General features: G+C 27.2%; 2 protein-coding genes across 6 annotated transcripts in view; one reads left to right on the top strand and one right to left on the bottom strand.

The window, feature by feature from the left end:
- The window catches only part of LOC129616211 (ras-specific guanine nucleotide-releasing factor 2-like), a 169,442-nt gene that overhangs the window by 10,359 nt on the left and 138,300 nt on the right, over window positions 1–20,783 (top strand). The gene's annotated exons all lie outside the window — the stretch shown is intronic.
- On the bottom strand, window positions 16,327–19,958 carry LOC129616154 (inducible metalloproteinase inhibitor protein-like). The gene is made up of 4 exons (XM_055531640.1): window positions 19,928–19,958; window positions 19,709–19,861; window positions 18,289–18,507; window positions 16,327–16,532 (listed from the first exon to the last, which is right to left on the bottom strand). Exons 1-4 carry the CDS (start codon window positions 19,956–19,958, stop codon window positions 16,327–16,329), a joined length of 609 nt encoding a protein of 202 aa, XP_055387615.1.

The raw sequence follows: 20,783 nt of genomic DNA, 5'->3' as shown, positions 1-20,783 counted from the left end.
TCTTTAATTAAACAAATTAAAATAATTTTTTTTTCGTAGGTTTTTTCTTTTTTTTTTTGTCATGGTTTTTGATGTAGTCCCACTCTTTTATGGTTCATGGCTCAGAAACAAAAAGGCTAAGTTTAGAAAATAAACAAATAAACAAGAACAATATTTTGTAACGGTATTCTTCCAAATAACATAGGGTTACTTTTTATAAAATGAGCAGATAAAAAATAACCCTTTTGAATGCTTTAAAATTTTGACAAGGTCAAAAAATAGACAGACATTACAAATTGGACGTTTCTATGAGCCAATTTGAATATTTAAAACATTTTTTAAGAGATTGGTAATTTCAGACAATCTCTTGACTCTTTCAACATTTTTTTTTTTTTTGACAAAAGTAATAAATATTTAAATTTTTGAAATTATTACTCTCTTAAATATTTCAGTGAAGTTTAACTCACCACTTTATGTTATAGTCTAAATTAATTATTCATTTGTCATTTTTTTTGTTATACAAAAAAAAATATTCAAACTTGTACCTTTGCAAAATTTCAAAGAATCAGCAATATTTTCTTGTTTTTATTTTCCTCGCCAGTCTTTCAATTTTTTTTTATATTCCCTGTTGTTTTCTTGGATTTTGTTATTCATCCTTGAAGTATATCAAATAACATTAAGGTAAAAAAAAATTTTCATCTATAGCCGTTGATGAACCATTTTCTTTTTCCTTCATTTTTAATTATTATTTTTATGATTATATTTTAGGATATATTTTTGTTTAGCTATCATTTTTCTACATTATTAAAATTGTTTCTACTTAATTATAGTGCTAATGATAATAAGTTAAGCGTTAATCTGGCAAAAAAATTAAAAATGAAGTATAAGAATTAAAAATGTTGATTTTGATGGTTGTATAACATAGAACATTGACATAGACATTAATAACTGATAATGATTAATAGAAAAAAAATTTATTATTACTTTCATTGAAATAATTAATGATGAATTTTATGCAACACGGTGATACCAAATTATATTGACAATTAAAATTATGTTTAAAACTTGAAATTCGATGACAATTAAAGCAAGTTTCGTGTCAAAGTGTCATGATATGGTTATGACATAAAATAATAAATTATAATTTAATGAATTATAATTTGATGTTATCTTAATATTATAATGGACAGAAAGTGAATGTTTATCTAGAATGTGAATTTTGTCAAAAGTGGGGAAAATATTTTAAGAATTAAAAGAAAATTCACATCGACCCACTTGTAATGCAGATTTTATTAAAAAAAAATTGACAGAACATTTTTAGCATTTAACTATTTATGACTATAATATACACCGTCACTAATATCGACAAGGTATGTAGATGTAAGCGACAAGTACCATGAAAGTTTGAATCATATACAAGTGGAAAATTTCGTAAACGCTAGAATACATACCGTCACGCGTCAAATTCAACAATATTTGAAAATAACAACTTATTTTAATTGGATTTGTAGAGAACGTTGAACTTGTCTTTTAAGATCAATTAATTCTCATTTTGTTTTTTCCATAAAATATAGAAAAAATAAATTTTGCACTGTAAGTTAAATCAAAAAACAAAAAGTTAATATAAAATTTATCTTGCTTGAAATATGGCAAAACTAAATTCGAAATAATTAACTTTGTTAGTTATTTTTATGCCCATGACATTTATTTTTCATTATTTGTTTGCTTTTTTCCAAAAATCCTTTTTGAAAATCTTTCTTTGCCCATTCTTAGGTCATTATGATTTCATCTGATAATGACAGTGTTTTTCAAAGTTTTTCCATTATATTCTTTTGGATTACTTTTAATTTCCAGCCTCACATGAATATATTTTTATTTCTGTCCTCACAAGAACCAGTCCTAGGTTTTCAGAAATCGGCTAAGGTCCTTAGCAATTGCAATCGCCATGGTTCGTAGTACGTAAAAAGAAAAATGACCCACGATAGAACAGCAGATCATCTGCCATGCAGTTTCCTTGGATTCCGCTGTGTTACGGGGCTCACATCAGCTCAATTTCGGACTGATTCGCCATCTCGTTGAGAAGCGACTTGCCGTCTCGTACCCCTCTAGAAGTAGATTTTTCTGATTCCAGCATTCTTATTGCGGCCTGGCTGTTGGTGAAGATGCTGATTCCGCTGCAGGATACCACCTTGCCAACCAGCTAGCTCATCAAAGCATTTTCTAGTCAACCAATCGCTTATATTTAAACAATTTCGAAAATATTTCAATACAAGTTTCTATTCTTTAAAGTCAAAGATGTTTTTTAAAAAAAAACTAAATCATTTCTCAGGAACACTGGTAATATACAAAATTTAATGTTTGTTTGAAACAAAAAACCTAATGGGTTTTTTAACATGTACCCTTTTTAAGAGAAAGAAAAACGTACCCTTAAAAAGAAAATTTTCTTATTTATTTGCTTTTATTTAACTTTGTCCTGTTTCTTTCTTACCAACAAACTTAAAACTTTTATTTGTTTTTTACTTTTCTTCTTGGTTTACTCTTAATATTATACTTTGGGATCTTCAGAACAAAATTATTGCTTACTTGAAAATATTTTTTTCTTCAATAAAAATTCAAAGGGAAAAATGTTCCTACAAAAGAAAATAGATTTTTATATAAAAGTTTTTAATGCATACCTTTTCCAAAATTTTCACTTTGGGGAAGGAAATCAAAAGAATCTATTATGTACCTACATACGTGAAAATATAGGCAAACTATATTATAGCTTAAGTAACGTTATAGCTTATAAACAATAGAAACTTGCCTTGTTTTATCACTTTCCTATTTATTTATAAAATATATTCTCTATAAATAATATGGGTAAAATTGTAGTAAAGTTTGTTAATGTGAATTGCAGATTATTGAAGAAATATGACAAAGGAGCATTACGTTTGTTAGAGCGGGACAGTCACACAGAATATGTATGGCCGTCTATTTTTCAGAAAAAGAGTTCCATTTGCCAAATTTACCAGACAATGTACAGTAAAAAAGCCAGTAATAGCCAATTAACTCTGAGGAAAACTTCCTTGAGGAAGGAACAGCTTTGCACGATGATATCTCTCACTAGCGTCTCAGCATTCGATTCGTCCCTTAAGCAGAATGGTAAATCTGCCCCTAATAGCAGATTTTTAAAGTCTATAAAAGGGGATGGGCTGCACTAATGGGACCACAGATACCGTCCGCGCTAACTCGTTACCAATTTCGTAACCCCTTTTCCTTTGTGCCCTGGAAAGCAACCGACTGTTGCTGATGCCAGCTTCACCAGTCTGAGCTTCACCAGAAGTTTCGATGTAATCACTAACACCGCTTCCCTTATGTCTGAGAGTGCATAGATGGTACCATTACTTATATCTCCTTTTTAAATACACTCTCAAGAAAATCTCTATTGCATGTATTTCAGCTTCAAACACCGCAATACAGGTTCTGCCAATCGAACATACAGTCTCGTCCGTCTTAAAAGAAAATAGTAGGAAAATAAAAAGGAAGCCGGCATTTCCGGTCGGAATCATTAAGAATCAACTTTAACTGAATTATCATATGAATGAAAGTCGGAAAGTAAACTTTGCTGTTGAAGCAGAAGCGCTCTAAAAGCAGTGGCACGAATTTTCTCTAGAGCTTATAAAATTTTAAGCTTCGCCGTGTTTATCATTTATGTCACCGGATATAGTTAACAGAGGTGGTTAAGCTTGGGTCGAATATGATAATAAAACTTTACAGTTTCAATGACGATCTTCGGGGCGGGTCCATAACTTACATTTAGCAATATAATTTTAATTTAGTGTTATAGATGGAAAGAATTATCATATGAAGTGCAGCAATTCAAAAATTTTAATTTGAATTATAAAAATATTGGTATTCGAAAATTAATACTTGTCCTTTTTTCTAGATGTTCTTGAATGACCTAATCTATTATTAATGCATTTGGCATCAATAATGTGTATGTGATTGTTAACATAATTGGCGTTTATTATTAATTCAAACTGAAACTGAGAGGTCATTCATTTGAATGCAAAAATAACTTTGTTTGCATTTTTTTTTGTGTTGTTTTTTAACATTCATTTTGAATAATGGATAGTGTGGTGTAAATTACTGGAATTAAATAATCAACAACTCATCCATCAATTTTCTTTTCAACATTTTCCCTTTTGTTCAGTCTATTTTAAAATGAATTGAAGCGCGAAGAGATCTTTAATTTTATTGTATATGAAAATGTGTTGGATCGCTTTTATCTTACTTTTCAAAAATAAAGATGAAGTGAAAAGGTAGGTGGATAATATTTTAATGCATATTATATATGTCTACATATACAGTTCTACAGTTAATAGTAAATTTGCATTAAATTTATTATAAGGTTATGTTTGTTTAGCTTGTAACTAGGTCAATGTTGATTTTATTACGGTTATATAACTTTATACCTACGATTTTTTTCTTTTTACTAAAATTTATTTGCCATTCTAGTGCATTATGATATTTTTGTAACGAATTGTACAATGTTAAAAAATTAAAGGTTTTATTTCGGTCTATCTATATATAGCCAGTGTTTGTTGAAGGACTTGTTTTTCTAGTAAAATTTAGTGTGAAATTTGAGTTCTTTGGTGAAAATTAAGCTTATTATATTGATATTTTTTAGATATATTTAGCTGATGTTGTAAATCAGTAAAAACAAGTTGAATTCGAAATTTTCGGTAATCAAATTAAATAAGAGTATGAAATAAAAATCCCAATTTTAATATGGAGCCTTGTATATAGTTTCTTGTATATAGATCCCAATATATTTGCTTATTTTGTAAAAGCAAGCTCTAGTAGTATACTTATTTAGAATCTAACTTTTGTGATAACATATGATAAAGTTCTCGATTTACATTTTTAATTTTTCAAAAATTTTAATTTCTGCATATAATCGCCCGGTGATTTTACTCTGAAATTAAGGAAAATCGCTCTTGTTTATAATAAAAGTTCTTATAGATTATAATGCATAAATTGTGTTTACTTTTGACCTTTTCTAGCGACTTAAATCTATTTGTATCTTATATAAAATGTGATAATAAAGTCCATGAAAAATATTTATAAAAAGGATTATAATTTATTTAACACAAGCATAGTATATGCATTTTTTGTGTGTTTTTTCATACTGCGCCATTAATCTTACACATGATAACTAATTGAAGTGCTGCTCTTCTTCATCATACACAAATATAACATTTATAATTTATTATGGAGAATTCTATATAAATGAAAATGTAAGTAAATAATTTAGGTTTTGGATACATACGTATAATGTAATCCTTGCATGGCGATGCACGTTAGATGATTGGTAATTAAACATATTGGTATACTTCAAAAATGGAATTTACAAAGTTAAAGATTGTAAATTGCTATAAAATATTTGTATACAAAAGTCAAGTTTAAAATTTAAAAAATTATATTTTGATATTTTTGTTATTACGAATACAGAATTTAATTTTATAAGTAATAGGAAATTTCGCTTTGAAATTATGATTAAAACGTGAGGAGACCGGTAATTAAGTACAAAATTATCCACCTATATATAAGATAAAGATCATTTACATAATTAATATAAAGGAAAATTTCCATTTAGATTAAGAAAAATTCTAAGAAATTAAGAAATAACTATGAATAAAAAATATTTCCATTAATTTAGAATTTGAGGACTTTATTCGTATATGAAAAAAAGTTATAGCGATTCTTTCTCATTTCTCTTAACGCCATCTTGTGTTTGTTGTGAGCTAATTAATGTAATTTTCTTTTCCTCATACTTCATATACTTAATGAATTTCACGTACACTTTCTCTTTGTAAAATTTTACGAAAATGTTCTCGAAATGAATTTTAATTAGATAGTAATTTAAAAATTTTATTAAACTATAAAATTCAAAAAATTTTTTTCTTAATTAAAGAATCTTTGGCATAAAACTATTTAAAAGTAAAAAATAAAAGTTGTTCATTTCATTTTCCGCGTAAAAGATAGCAGCAGTAACGCAAAATAATTCTCTTATTCGATTTTTTTGTACGCATAATATGTATGTATAAAATTTACATAATATACGAACAAATATTCATAAAAAGAGCAAAAATATTTTGCAAAAATGGCCCCAATGGTATCATAATGTCAAGAAAGGAAATAATAAATTGTCTATTTTCTTAAAAGAAAATTTTCATTATCATTATTTTACCATGAAAATATAGATACACAGAAACTCACGTAATAATGTATTTGATTATACATACATACACATATATACTAGGGCTTCATTAGAATCTATGAATAATTTTAACAATTTTGTTTTTTTTTTGAAAATACCTAGGTATATTTCTATATTTCTTATTTCAATAAAATTATTTCGCTTGCAAATAAAAATGTAAGAAAAATTTGACCTACTCATAAAAAATAAATTTAGAAAAAATGAGAGAAAAAAAATATGATAAAATTGTAACATTATTGTTAAGTGTACGATATTGCCAACTTGAATAAAACTAGGCTAAATAGTTGGCAAATGTAGCAAAAGTTACATCTTCAAAATCTAGTAAATCGCTTGTATAAAGCGCGTATAATATAGGACTCAGAATACTACTGAGGCACACTAGCCCTAATTGCTCTAAGCGAATAGTACTCGCCGTCTTGTTTGATTCGGAAAAGCCTGTCAGATAAATTTGATTCAGGTAACTTCACGAATTGCAAAAGTATCAGTTTCTTAGGTTTAAATTATAAACCGTCGTGGCAAGTTTTATTGAACGCCTGGGACACGTCCAGAAATATTTTCGAACATATTTGCCTTTGCTCTAACGCCTTTTCCACAATATTTGTTTTTCTGTGTACTTGGTCAATTGTTGCATGCTTTGTTCTAAAACCAAACTGATGAATTGGAATCACTTTCTGATTTTCTATTATAAGCATCAGCCTTGTTAACAACAGTTTTGATATCATTTTTCAAAAATCTCATAGCCTTTCGCGGCAATTCCAGTAATATCTCGGCAGTAATGAGATCAAAGCCTGAAGTCCTATTCGATTTAAGCAACTTTATCGCTTGGCAAATTTTTTTGCATTAAATAAAGCCATAGTGCTTTCATCCATACCAAAATCTTCTACAAAACAAATAGCAGAATTCAGTTCATTTGGTTAAAAAATTCCATCTAAGTGATCAGCAAATAGTTCAGCTTTATCCCTGTTGCTTTTTACCCATAATCCATATGCTTTTTTTAGGGGGGGGATTCGTTTTGTCGGTTTCTTGGTACTCTTCTTTGCTTTCCACAACGAATAATTCATTTCTTTAGTTGCCAATAAGGTTTTTATATAATTCTCGTATGATAATGATTTAAAATTTTCTATTTTTCTTTTGAATGTTTGAGAAGTCTATTTACAATCATTTATGCCCTTAGCATGATTAGTTGATACTGGTTTGAATTCAGAGAATTCTTGTATTTTTCCAGGCGGCTTTCAAGTATCAATTTGATAAAACCCTCCACCTTAGAGTCTAGTTGATCTTTAGTGTGCAGTTCATCATTAATTTATATGTCTAATAACATCATGTTTGAAACCTACCCAATCCGTGGTTGTGTTGACTAAAGTGGATATCCTCCGTTTGTTAGCTATTTTCTCACTAAGAGTTAGAAATCAAAATCATCCTCCAAGTTCAAAAAATATCTCTCTTCAGTAATTTACAAATCTGTAATCTAATATGTATTTGGTCTCTGTTAGGACTCCCAAAAACTTAAAATTGTACAAATTCAAGTATAGTATGTAACACCAATATTTTGTTACGTATGCAACATTTTATTATTATATTTGGTACATTTAAATTTAAACTTGAAACAAATTTATTCATTTCGATAAAAAAAATGGAATAACAACAACATTTCGTTTCTGTGTAATAAGAGTGAATTTGAGTTGGAAAAGTTCGTGGAAAAAGCAGAATAGCATAGATCGCCTGCTTTTAAAGAAACTATGAGGAGAAATAAATAAAAATATGTACTATAACAAGGATTATTTTTCAAAAAAAAAAAATTTGAACTTGTTTTCAATTTTTTTTCTCTTACTTTCTCGTTAATTTGAACTTTAGACAAGGAAGCAATATCATAACAAAATGGATAAAAATTTATTTTCAGAATTCAAGAATTTATTTTCAATGTCGTATTTTATATTGTAGTTGATATAGTGAATGTATGTAAGTGCAGTAACTTGAAGGTCACATTAATGATGATAAAAGGAAATTTCAGAGTAAGAAAAAAAAAAATCTTCAAGTGAAAAATCACCTTCAGTTCCTTCCTCTTGTTTTTCTAAAACATATTCACAAATTCATATTTTAATTTCATTTTAATTTGACCTTTGTCAAAAGATTATTGAATCAAAATTAAGTGCAACAGGTTTTGAAAATTAAATATCACTGAAAAATATAAAGAGCGTAAAAATTAATAATAGGTTCACTCTTAGAGGAGATAATAGTAAAAATAGCTATTTTATAAATCCAATTAAAAATTACTGAAAGAATTTATTTAAAATTTAATTTCAATTAAAATATAAACTTAAACCACATAACAGCAAATTTAGTGTGTAACCGACATTTTTGCTCGGTGCCGATGTAAAACAACAGTAGCGAAAAACCACTTAATGTACTAGATTGTAGGCGGAAACGGTGCCGAAAATATCTTAGAAATGGGCTGAGGAGGAACGTTTCAGCTAAGGTAGCAAAAAATAGAGGAAATTTGCTTTGAGACGGTATTTTTGACCCGCCACTGTTTGTTAGAAGAAATGGGTAACAGACTATGGGCTCCTAACTCGTTGCGTGTTGTCATCTTATTGTGTACTAAAGTTTCTGTGACTGCTTTACTCTTTTTAAGCAGAATACTAATTTTAGAGTTATATCATTTTAGGTTACTTGGAGTAACCTTCAAGGTTGGTTTTTTGAATTTTTTGAAGAGCTTGAATGGTTCTAGCAATTAAAAGAAATATGCAACACCGAGAAATGCAGATTAACTTCATATTTGGTGAAAATTAGGTAGGTTCAGAGACCCCACTTCCCTTACTGTCTAATTATACATATTTTAATAACTTTATTGATTATAAGTAACTTTAAATTAAAATTTCAATTAGAGTATTAAAATAATTTGATTTTCTTAATCAAAATTGATATTGAAATTTGTTTTTTTCATAATTTAAAAGTAAGTTCTATTTAAGGCGAGTGTCATAAATGTTTTTTTTATTTACTTACGTCAAGTATACAGATATTATCATAAATACATACGTACATAATATAAGTGTATTTTACAGTTAATTATTAATTTAAAAACTTATCTGTTTGTTATTTTCGCATAAAAAAACTTTATAATTTATGAAAATGTAGAAAAGTTATACAACCACACTCATATGCATAAACTTATTATACGTAAGTATGAATATGTAAGATTTTTTAAAGAATTCAACAAGTTTTCAAACAAAAAGAAAAATAATTTAAAAAAAAATTTCTTTTTATTTTCTTTTTATAATTGAAAGGCGAAAAAAAATTAGAAAATAAAGTGAATAAATTTTGCCTTCAAATAATAATACTTTTGAAAACTTGAAGTTAATTACTAACAAAAGTTCATCTGACATCAACCAAAACAAAAAAAATACGAGTACAACGAAATAAGTGGAAACACCAAACCACTACCACACGCTTGAAAGCAAAAAACACGAAAAAGAAAATAAAATTTAATAAAACTTTCAAAATAGAGAGCTGAAAAAATGGAAAAAAAAGAGACGGTGAAAAATCAAATTTTTTGGGATGTTTTGCTGCTCAGCAATTTCTAATTCAATTGAAGACAAGAGTCATAAAGAAAATCTTAAAATAGCCAGAATAACATTTTTCAAAGTAAATAAGCAATGAAAAGAGCCTAATTTCATAAGCTTCTATTCATCTTCGGTCGCAGATTTTGTTTTTTGTTTTCACTTTTCTTTTTAATTTTTCATGTTTTTCAAATCTTATTTTTTTGTTTTTTTTTTTTTTATATTTAAAAATTCGTATTAATATTTTATTTTTATCGGAGGAAAAACTTCCTTTAAAATAATTTTTCTTTATATCATGTACGTTCGTTAGTACTAAATATGAAAATTCAAAAATTCGCAAAATGAACATTAAGGTATAGCCAGTTTAGGAACGAAATATATTATATGTGTATAAATGAGCTAAGGTGCTTGGCATTGTAAATCAATAGTTTCAGATTTAAGTGTTATACATATTTCACAGAAAATGTGGAATTTTGTTGTTAGTTAGGAATACGGTTAGTCGGAATGATAAAATTCATAACATTAGATCCAAACTTCCAAAAATGATCGATTATAACGTTACTCTTAAGTTTGTAAAGTGTATCGCTAGAAAAATGAAAATATGGGAGAACTTCGAGTCTAATTACCACTAAGTAAAGGTGTTTCATAAATATTGTTTGCTTATGAACATTTTTGACATATATATGTATTTCAATTTTTTTTTCAAATTTTCATTATTGTAATTTTAAATATGCAAATATGTTGTATAGCTATTACCACTTCAGTACTGCAATTTTTTTTTGAATAGTAATCAAAAAAATAAATAATTATTAAATGTACGAGTATTTACTGTGTCAAAAAATTTTTCATTAACCTCACATAAATATGATGACAACTATGGGAACTGACGTTGTAGATATCTCTTACGTGCTTTTCATTGTGTCATTTTTTTGATCATTTAATATGACATAAAAAGATAATTTTTTCAAATTAAACTCAATTGATAAAAGTCGGAAATTCAATAAATTATCGTATGATTCAAATAATTAAAAGATCATAAAAGTATATTAAATATTTTAGCAATATTAAATCATAAAAATATCAACATAACCCCAAATTATAAATTATGAAGTTATATGAAGTCACAATTGAAAATTCTAATAAAATAAACTAAGCATAAATAAATCGTAATATTATACGTTATTCAAATTACGGTCATTCATTTTCTCTCAAGTTTAATTCCGGTTCTCTCTTCTTTCTTGCTTCTTCTAGGAAATAAGTGAAAATAAACTGTGTGCTTTCAAAACAATAACACTGAAATTAAAAAAGAAGAACAAAAAAAAAAACTTTGAAATAATGAAATAAAATTTTAAATCAGATTTTCGGATTCTTCTGATTTTAAAAGACGCTTTTATTAATAATTTTTGTTTTTTATTATTTTCACAAAATTATACAAAAGGTGAACAAAGTGAAAACTTAGGAACAAAAACATTAAACGGAAAAAAAACAAAAGAAAAAACATAAGAAAAATTCATAATATTTTATAAGGTCACAAGGTCTTACCTTTGAAATTTGTAGGTATAAACAATTTCCTTTCCTTTTTCTCAAAATAAAAAACAAAATTTGTCTAATAAAAGTTAAGAAAAGTGTGAAAAATTTCTATTAAATGTTTACAGTCTTAATGGTAGGATTTTAAATGTTTTTTATTTTACTTTCGTTTTTTATTAATTTTTTCAAAAGCAGTAACATTTATTTGAATTCCTTTTCTTCTTTATTTCTTAATTTTATATTTAACATTTAACTGTATAATTGTTAAAACAATAAACTTAAGAAAAGTTATCTTAGCAAAAGAGTTATTAAATTTCACTAGGGTTGAAAAGACAGACTAACAATAACAAAACAAATTTGATGGATATGTATTCTAGTCAAAAACATATCAAGCAATCAACTGTCAAACTAGCTGTTACACTTCGGTAAATATTTGATATTTTTATTATCGGTATTTCAAGGAAAGTAACCGTAATTAAAAAAATTTCGAATTTATAAAATCACTAATTTTTTAAAATATACATACACGACTACACAAATTAGTACTCGTACTCGGGTTAAAGTTAAGTGGTAAGAATAAGTGAAAAGAAATTGGCCACTTTACCGAATGGGGATAACGGGATAACAAAAAGGTCATTAAAATAGGATGAACTCATTGAAACTAAAATTTTAAGCCGGCTTAGGTAAAGATGGAGAAGAATGATAGATGCTGAAATTTAAAAATATTTTTAAAAAATTGTTAAAATGTTCAACGTCTATTATTATTATGTATATCATAGCAATCATATGTTTATATGTTATCTATGGAAAAGCCGACAAATTCTACATAAATATTCAACAAATCTATCATGCAAATAAACGGTAGCTATAATGTATGCTGCATGTATACTTTTTATACAAATGAAAGACATATATGGCAAGATTTATAATGTACTCATAAAAGGTATACCTACAAATTTTTCATATTTCCTACCATTGTTTTATAATATACAACGGGGTTATTATTTTAAAGTCTTAAGAACTTTTGTTGTTTTGTTAAAGGTATAAAATAATGTATAATAGGATAGAAGTATACTTTTTGAAAAACAAATAGAAAGTGGAGTGTGCTTAAAATTTTGTAAATATAAACTTTGATTTTGAGTAGATTTTCGTAGAATTCATGAGAAGATTCATGGTTTTTCTAAGTATGTAAAAAAAGAGGAGATTTGTTTTTTTTTTCAAATATAAATTTCTAATTATACACTCTTAAGTTTCAACTTTAAAAAGAAGGGTTAAACTTAAAATGTGTGCAAAATTTTTTTTGTAGTGAGAATGAAATATGATAATAACAGTTGTGAACAATTTAAAATAAATTTTATTTTAAATGAGAAAAGTTTAAATGGTATAATGATTGAAGATCTCTTAAAATTAAAAAAATTTTGTAAATATAAAGTTCTTTTTCTTATAATGTGTGCAATGAAGATTTTATACTACTACAGGTTTAATAGTTGTAAAAAATGAAACCTTACGAAATTTCAAGCAAGCGGACATAATTGGAATGGTTAATTTTTTAATTTAAAGACTCTGATTTTATTTTAATTTTTTTTTTGTATAGCTATAAATGTAGTTTTTAGCTTATGTATATCACAAATATTTTGATTGTTCTCTGAGCCTATAATTTCAAATATGATTTTTAAAAAACAAACCTGGTTCTTAAAGAATATCAACGTTAACAAATTTAGCTTGTATAAATGTAAATTTGAAAGTTATTGTCAATAATCTATCTTAATTTAGATAATTAGATGGTGAGTTCGGATTTGAATGAATGAATAAAGTGAAATAAGAATTGATAAATTCAAAACGGCTGGAAAAATTAGTCATTTTTTTCAATTCATTAAATTTTCATGAATTTAATAAAAAATCAAATGCTCTTTGAGAGAAATCAAATATGTCAACTTTATTTTGAGAACAAGAGAGTGTTTTGTCAATTATTAATTGAAGATATAATTTTTTAATCAATCATAAACAACATTTTTTTAGGATCATGAAATATTCATATGTTTTTTAAAACATTTTCGCAATTACTTTTTAGTATTTGTACAAACAAAGTTTTATAGTCAATCAAGATTTAACTTACGTACAATGTTATTGATATAGCAGACAAGTACAATATTTTTTCTGTAGAAAAAGAGAAAAATTCTAGCAAACTTTTAAATTTTATGTTAAGATTAAAAATTTTATGAGTTGAACATAACAGAAAAAATGGGAATATAATTTCTATTAAAAAAGGATAGTTTATTAGCTTCAAGCGAAGATCAACGATTAAAATCGACGAGCGATAAAAATATAACTATAGTTTGTATATGTTCGCCGATTCCGTCTTCATGGGATGCTCTTCTGCTTACATACGTATGTACAGAACTGTGAATGTTATAAAAGGATATTGCCTGTACAATACCACACGTGAAACAGCTAAGAGAAACTTGGAACAATTGCATAGACTCGCATGCACTTCCATCATAGAGGTTAACCAGAGGGATCGTACACCATCATATGGGAAACAGATGGTCGACGGCGTTTGTGCCAAAAAACAAATGTTCTGAGACTATGGCAACGTTTTCGAGTGTACAGAAGATAATATGATAGGCTCTGGTCGGCGCTCTGAATTCGTTTTTTCTATCCTCCACGACATTATGGAGCTGTCTTGGGAGGTTCAATGAATTAGGTAGACGCAATCGGGTCACTCTGTGCTGGATGGCAGTCCAGAAGGGTAGAATGAAATGAGGCAGCTAACGCCTGGTGAGGAGGGGCTTGTATCTTTTCTGCGGAACCGGACCATACAGTTCGTTGGGAGCTAAGAAAGGAATGAAAGAGAAGGCAGTCGGAGCGATTGTTGGGAGAGTGTGATGTTCTCACTCGTAGGAGAAGGGAAATACTTGGGGCCTTGATGTCACGGAGTTTCGGTCTTTCGGGGCTCACAGGGTGCTCAAGCTCATCAGGATGGTGGGTCCTGAGCGGATATCGTAGGGCATGCCCCGAACTGAGAGGACGAACACAATAGATCCTTATACACGGTTGCGGTGCGGTTTTACCCCGGTTATATAAATCTATAATGTCAAACATGATCTAATCAAAGAAAAGTATTCTTGTACGATTAATGTAAAGTTTAATCTGGATCTAATTTACACGTAATATTATTGTCATATTTTCTCTAATTCAGTTTTCACCACACAGATAAAAAAGTAATCTTATCTAGATTTTTAAAATACAATGCCGTCAAAATGAAAAACAACAACAACAAGCAAAAATAATGAAACTTGTTATAAAAGCAAATATCAAAAAATTTAGTATCATGTTATATAACGGTAACTAATGATATAATGAAAATTACCGCGAGTTAATTACATAATTTATTTATTTTTTTTTTCATATGATTAAAAAATAATATTTTTTTTTTTAATTTCTGAAAATGCTTTGAGCAAATTTAAAAATATGAAAATAATATGAACAAAAAATTGTGTATGTGATAAGCGTTACATGTGTTGTGCTTATAAATGAATAAAAATATTCGTATTTGTTACGATCAATGTTAGTAAGTTTAATGAATATTTCTACGCTATTATTGAAAGAATTTTAATTAAAGTTAAAATCAGAGTACTTAGAATGTATTAGAAAAGCATAATTAAATTTTTTTTCTGCTTAGAATAGGATAGAATGAATCACGGTAGAGTTCTGAACCCAATATTGAATAAAAAGGTTTTAAAAACAATACAATATTCAAGTCGGATTTACGTAAGACGAAATTATACTTTTCTCTTCTGCTTTTCAAATAAGGAACAAGTGCGCGTCAATTGTATATGTTCACAAGTTCAAAAAAAAAATGTTTTATTAAACTTCTCAAATTGATGCTTAATTTGCAAATTGAAATATTTTTATTCTCTATAAATTTTTAATAGTTAAAAAAAGTTCTATTTTTAGGATCCCGTTAAGTTATAACGTTACTTTATACATATATAAGTTTTGTTTTGATGCTCACAGACGGTAATTTCGTAAATAAAAAATTAATTTATTTTTTAATCCAATTACTGATAAAAATAAAAACTTGTGTAAATAACATTTTAAATTTAAGTAAAGAAAAAAATGTCTGGATTCTGTTCCTTCCTCTTTCACGCGAAGATATCCACGTACGTTTTTTAGTTAAGCATTTTGTTTCTTAAAAAAATATTGCTTAATTATAATAATTATAAATATATTTAGATAGTGGGAGTTTTGATGATTCAGTTGTATTTTAGTACTTAATTTGTGTAGCAAATTTCATAAGTTAGTACTTCAAAAAGTGTCAATATTTTTTGACGGAATATTTTCAAACTATAAATGCAAACTAAAATTTTAAAAAATCTGTCACAAATTTGCAGTTTCAATGTTACTAATGCAAGTTAAAAATGGTAGATCCAAATATGTCGCAAGATAATTAAAGTTAGTTGAAATTAAAGTAAACTGTAACATACTTCAACAACTGCGAAAATTTCTATTACAAGGAGCAACTTTGAAGTTTTTGCAAAAGTTTTAGTATAGGCTAAAGTTTGAAATTGAAATATTAGATATAATTTTGCAGATATATGTTAACTGCATTTTCAAAAATACTCAGTTTATCAAATTGAGTACTTATTGTCTACGTCGCAATTTAATTTTGTATCTATTAAAAAAACGATTCCTATTACTCCGGTTACACAATATTATCATAAAGAGACGAAAATTTGTCCCAAAAAATATTTAAAACTACTTAAATGTCCATTTATAATGATGAGGGTACAACTTGCCAGTCGAAAAAGGCTAAACATGTGCAAATGCATACATTTAATCTGAAATACCCATCTAAATTTTAAAGCTACAATTATATATTAAAGAAAATAATTTTTAAAAGAATGCCAATTTATTACTATTCGCCATATGTATATTTTAACAATAATTTTTTCTTGAAAATCTTTAGCTTTGTTTAATTTTATACTAGTTATACTTCATTTAAGTTGGCACAGGTAGGCATAATGGGCAATCTGATATTAAAATACATACACCATTATTATCTCTTGTATAACTCGGTTTGCAATAGCAGCCTTCAGTTGGAGAATCGGTTTCGCAGACACTACATATTGTAGAACAACTTGGGTCACAATTTGGTGCTTCATCCGCATATAAATAAATTTCATTTGGGTCCTGGCATGTTGGTCCTGTAAAATGAAAGTTTTCGGAAAAATAAAAATATAAAATTGTAGACACATAATTTAAACTTACTTAAACAGGGTATGTCTTGAGCTGAAATCTCATTTGACAGGTACATTAGTTGTAAAAATATTGAAATAATTATTAATTTCATGTTATTTAATAAAATAATATTGAATTAAATTTCTCAAGGAATTTCAAAGTAGATCTGATAAAAATTGAGGCTATTTCTTTTTTATATAGAATATGTATCCGTTGAACTTCGAAAGCGTGAAAGAAAACAAAGAGAAAACAGAAAAATGTGAGTTCAATATGCGAAATGCGTAATAAATCCCAATTTTTTTTTTGATTTTTAAAACCTTTTAATATTTACATAAGACGAATCACACGTCATTACGCCATATTTGATATTATCGAAAATAATGTGGTTTATTTTTATTCTATAAAACTTGTTGTAAACTTATTGTAAAATATTATGATTTGGTGGTATATCACAATTTTTTTTAAATATTTACTGAATTTGGGGTTCACAAGACCTCGAGTGATATCTTACGACCTTTCGTTGTTGTAGGCTCAAATGTCACCAGCTTCTCAATTATCTCTGAATATTCCAAAAATAAACTTGTTTTTGATTTCATGTTTGATTAGTTTTTAAAAGCAATGTGATTCAATAAATTAGTGACTTGATTTATTTTATATTGTGAAAATTCATATGATATTTCTTCATGGAATGCAAAATTAAACAGTTGAGTGATGAATTTGACGTAAGTTTTGTTTTTAAACTTCCAAAATTATCTAGATTTTTTGACAATGAACAACTCATTATTAACACAAGTTCATGCATGTGCGCATATGTTTTTATGTATTTTAAAAAATCAAAGTAAATTTTACGATATTATTATAAAGGAAAAAATTTTTGTTCGTACACCAAGTTCATTTAATTTTTAATTTCGAAAATCACCAATACATTTGTTATAAATAGCTAAACAACAGTTTGACGTATTGTTTACCTGCGTAACTGAAAGTTCCTTTATTTTAAAATATTCAAAAGTAAACATAAGAATTGTAAACAAAAACATTTTGTTTTTAAAAAAAGTAAATTTAAATATTCTTTTATATGTATATACATACATATGTACATATATTTCATAGACATGAAATATTTACTGAAGTATAAATAGTTGAAGAAAATATACTAGAACTGAAAATATCCGTGTTATGACAGCTGTTATAGGGGGAAAAACGCACTTAATTTATTTGTGCAAACTGCATTTAAAACCTTAAGGTTCACTTATCTACCTGAAGTTTTCGGAATGCGTTAAATGAAAGTTATAATTAAAACGTTTTAAAATAGAATTGAACTCGACGAAAGACAAAGAGTTGTCTACGAAATCCCGTTATGTTCTTGTTTCTTACGGACGACAACGACTTTTGAATATTTTTTTTTATAGTGTGAGTATAATTTATGGAAATTTTCATAAAAATAGTTCATAAACGCTTCTCTGACATTAAAAAATCCATTTTCATGGAAAACTCCCCATGTAAAATTGGGTTATGCAATGCGATCGGTATAAGGATAGTTTCAAAGCAGTATAGTTGAAGGGACTTAATCATTTTGTTTTAATTGAATTCTTCGATATCTTACGTAAAATTAAAGTTTTCAAAATCCTGCAATTTGAATAAAAATTATATATATTATTGAATATTGTTTTTTATTGCAGTAATGACTATTCTATACATTTTTAATTGCACTAGGTTCAGTACCTTGATTATTTTGTGATACATTTTCACCAGAACAAATGCGACATTTATATATTGGAATGCAAACACCATTTTCATCTCTTGCATAATTTGTTTTACAAAAACAGCCATCTACTTTTACATCATCTTTGCATGGTTTGCAAAGTACAGAACAATTTGCATCACAGGCAGGCGCTTCGTAATGATATAAATATATTTCATTTGGATCAGCGCAGGTTGGTCCTGCATATTTATAAAAGCATTAAAATTGTTTTTTATTAAGAAAATTTAAATGAGTCTACTTACTTTCACAAGGAGGTTTAGGTTTTGCAGGAAAGATTTCTCTTAAGCAAAAAATCAATAAAATCAAAAAAATAATAATTTTCATTTTTTGAAAGAAAAAATAGTAAATTTAGATCTGATAACTGTCTTTTGACAAAATTAGTTAAAATCGACAATGCCTTTGTATATATAGATTTTTTTAATTTATGCGCTTATGACGCAATGGCATATTAAATAATGTCAATTTCGATGTAAAGGTTGAAAATATTTTGTTAGTTCATCAAAAAAGCCTTTGCTAATTTCATAACTAAATTTCATTCAAATATCTTATTAGTAAATTGTGTGTCATACGATTTTTTTGGGCCGTGTTACTTTCGTAGAATTCGCATATAATATAAATTTGTTAACCAACCTTCCAAGTTCAGATCTTTTGAACACCTTTTTCTCCAAAACGAAGCTAAGTTTTAAAAGTTTTCTAAAAGACTAAACTGATTAATTCTGTTTATCTGCCAGATTTATCGTAAGATAAGGTGTAATGTCACATGATCCAATTTTCTGTCCCTTAATCTAAAAAATCGCATAAAATTTAATAATAGCTGATCTTAAAAATAATTTTTACAATTCTTTAAAAATACAAAAAAAAATTACTGTAATAAAAATAGATTTTTTATTTTTATAACATACGCTCGAATGAACTTACTAAGTGTCAATGATAAGAAGGTAAAATAGACAAAAAATTAAAATTCGTATTATGTATATTGATGGTTAACAGCTCATTTATTACAATAATATAACTTTTGAGTCAATTAGGGAAATTTAGTGTAGATTAAGCAATGGTTAATTTCAACAGCCTTGCCAACACATTTTAGTCTACGATCTTACAATCCACAACCCCAAATACACACATTCTTTAATTAGCATAGCATATAGGTACAACAAAACCCTGAAAATATTCAAATTTCATAAACATTAAAAATTGCAATAAGGCACAACCAATTATTTTTTTCTACGTTTCTTATTATTTTATTATTTATACAAAACTATTATGTACAGAATTTCTTTAAAAAATAGAAAAAATTAAAATTTGTCCAATTTCCTTTTTAATTGACTATTGGAACATCATTTAAACAAATGCAACAGTCTGGTATTGGTATACAAGTACCGCTTGCTCCTCTAGCATAACCTGTCTTACAAAAGCAGCCTTCAGTAACAACATTATTTTTGCATGGCAGACATAATGTGGAACAATTTGTGTCACATAACGGTGCTTCTTCTCTGAACAAATAAATTTCGTTAGCACCCTTGCATTCCGGTCCTATATGTAATATCACGAAAAAAAAGTTAAAAAAATTTAATATAATTAATTTATTTTGAAACTTACTGGAACACGGAATATCTTGACTAAAAATCATATTTAGGCAATATGCTTGAACAAATATTGCAAAAATAATGCACTTCATTTCTAAAGATTAGATATTTTCTTTTGATTATGTGCTAAAGGATTTATTAAACTGGTCTGATTAATATCGAAAGATCCTTCAGTATTTATATAGTGATTTTTAATGGGTAACGTTAGTGATATAACTTCACACGACATTATGTATAGCTTTTATTAAATTCTTGAAATACTAACAACACAAATGAGAAACTTAAACTTACTTCGTAAATTAAAGTTTTAATTTAAAAATTTAGAATGATCTTTGTTTTAGAAAATATTAGTACTAAAAACAAGGTTTTTTACTACACTACTTAGTCGAGATGAACGTTCTTACTTTTATTTGGATGTATTGGCCGCACTTGGGACGTGATTGCAACAAATAAAGATTTCATTAAGATATTGAAAAATATTATTTTTATTTAGTGGCCGATTTTTTGATTATCCAAGTTGAATAATGTATAATCAGGTGAATTCCAAGGAGAATGGACAAACAGCTTTCAGATAACCGTTCTTGGTTTTTGACTATTGAGGTTATTTTGAGTATATCATTTTGAGTTTTGTACGTTAACGTTTACTTTGGTGAAATTCTTCCCAAAATCTTGTGTCTTAACCTAGCCATAAAATTATGCGTTGATATAATATGGCGTATTGTTATGTGACTTATTGTCAAGAGACATAATTGTGATGACGTTAAAAAATCGTGATATTTGACGAAATTGTTTTTAAAATTAAAGCCTTTATTTTAAACAAAGCAATGCGTTTTTATTTTTATTATGAATTAAAAAAAATATGAAAAAAT

The sequence above is a fragment of the Condylostylus longicornis genome, unplaced genomic scaffold (genome assembly GCF_029603195.1).
Source record: "Condylostylus longicornis isolate FDR11 unplaced genomic scaffold, ASM2960319v2 ptg000163l, whole genome shotgun sequence".
NCBI lineage: Eukaryota > Metazoa > Arthropoda > Insecta > Diptera > Dolichopodidae > Condylostylus > Condylostylus longicornis.
This window is presented reverse-complemented; position numbering and strand designations above follow the sequence as displayed.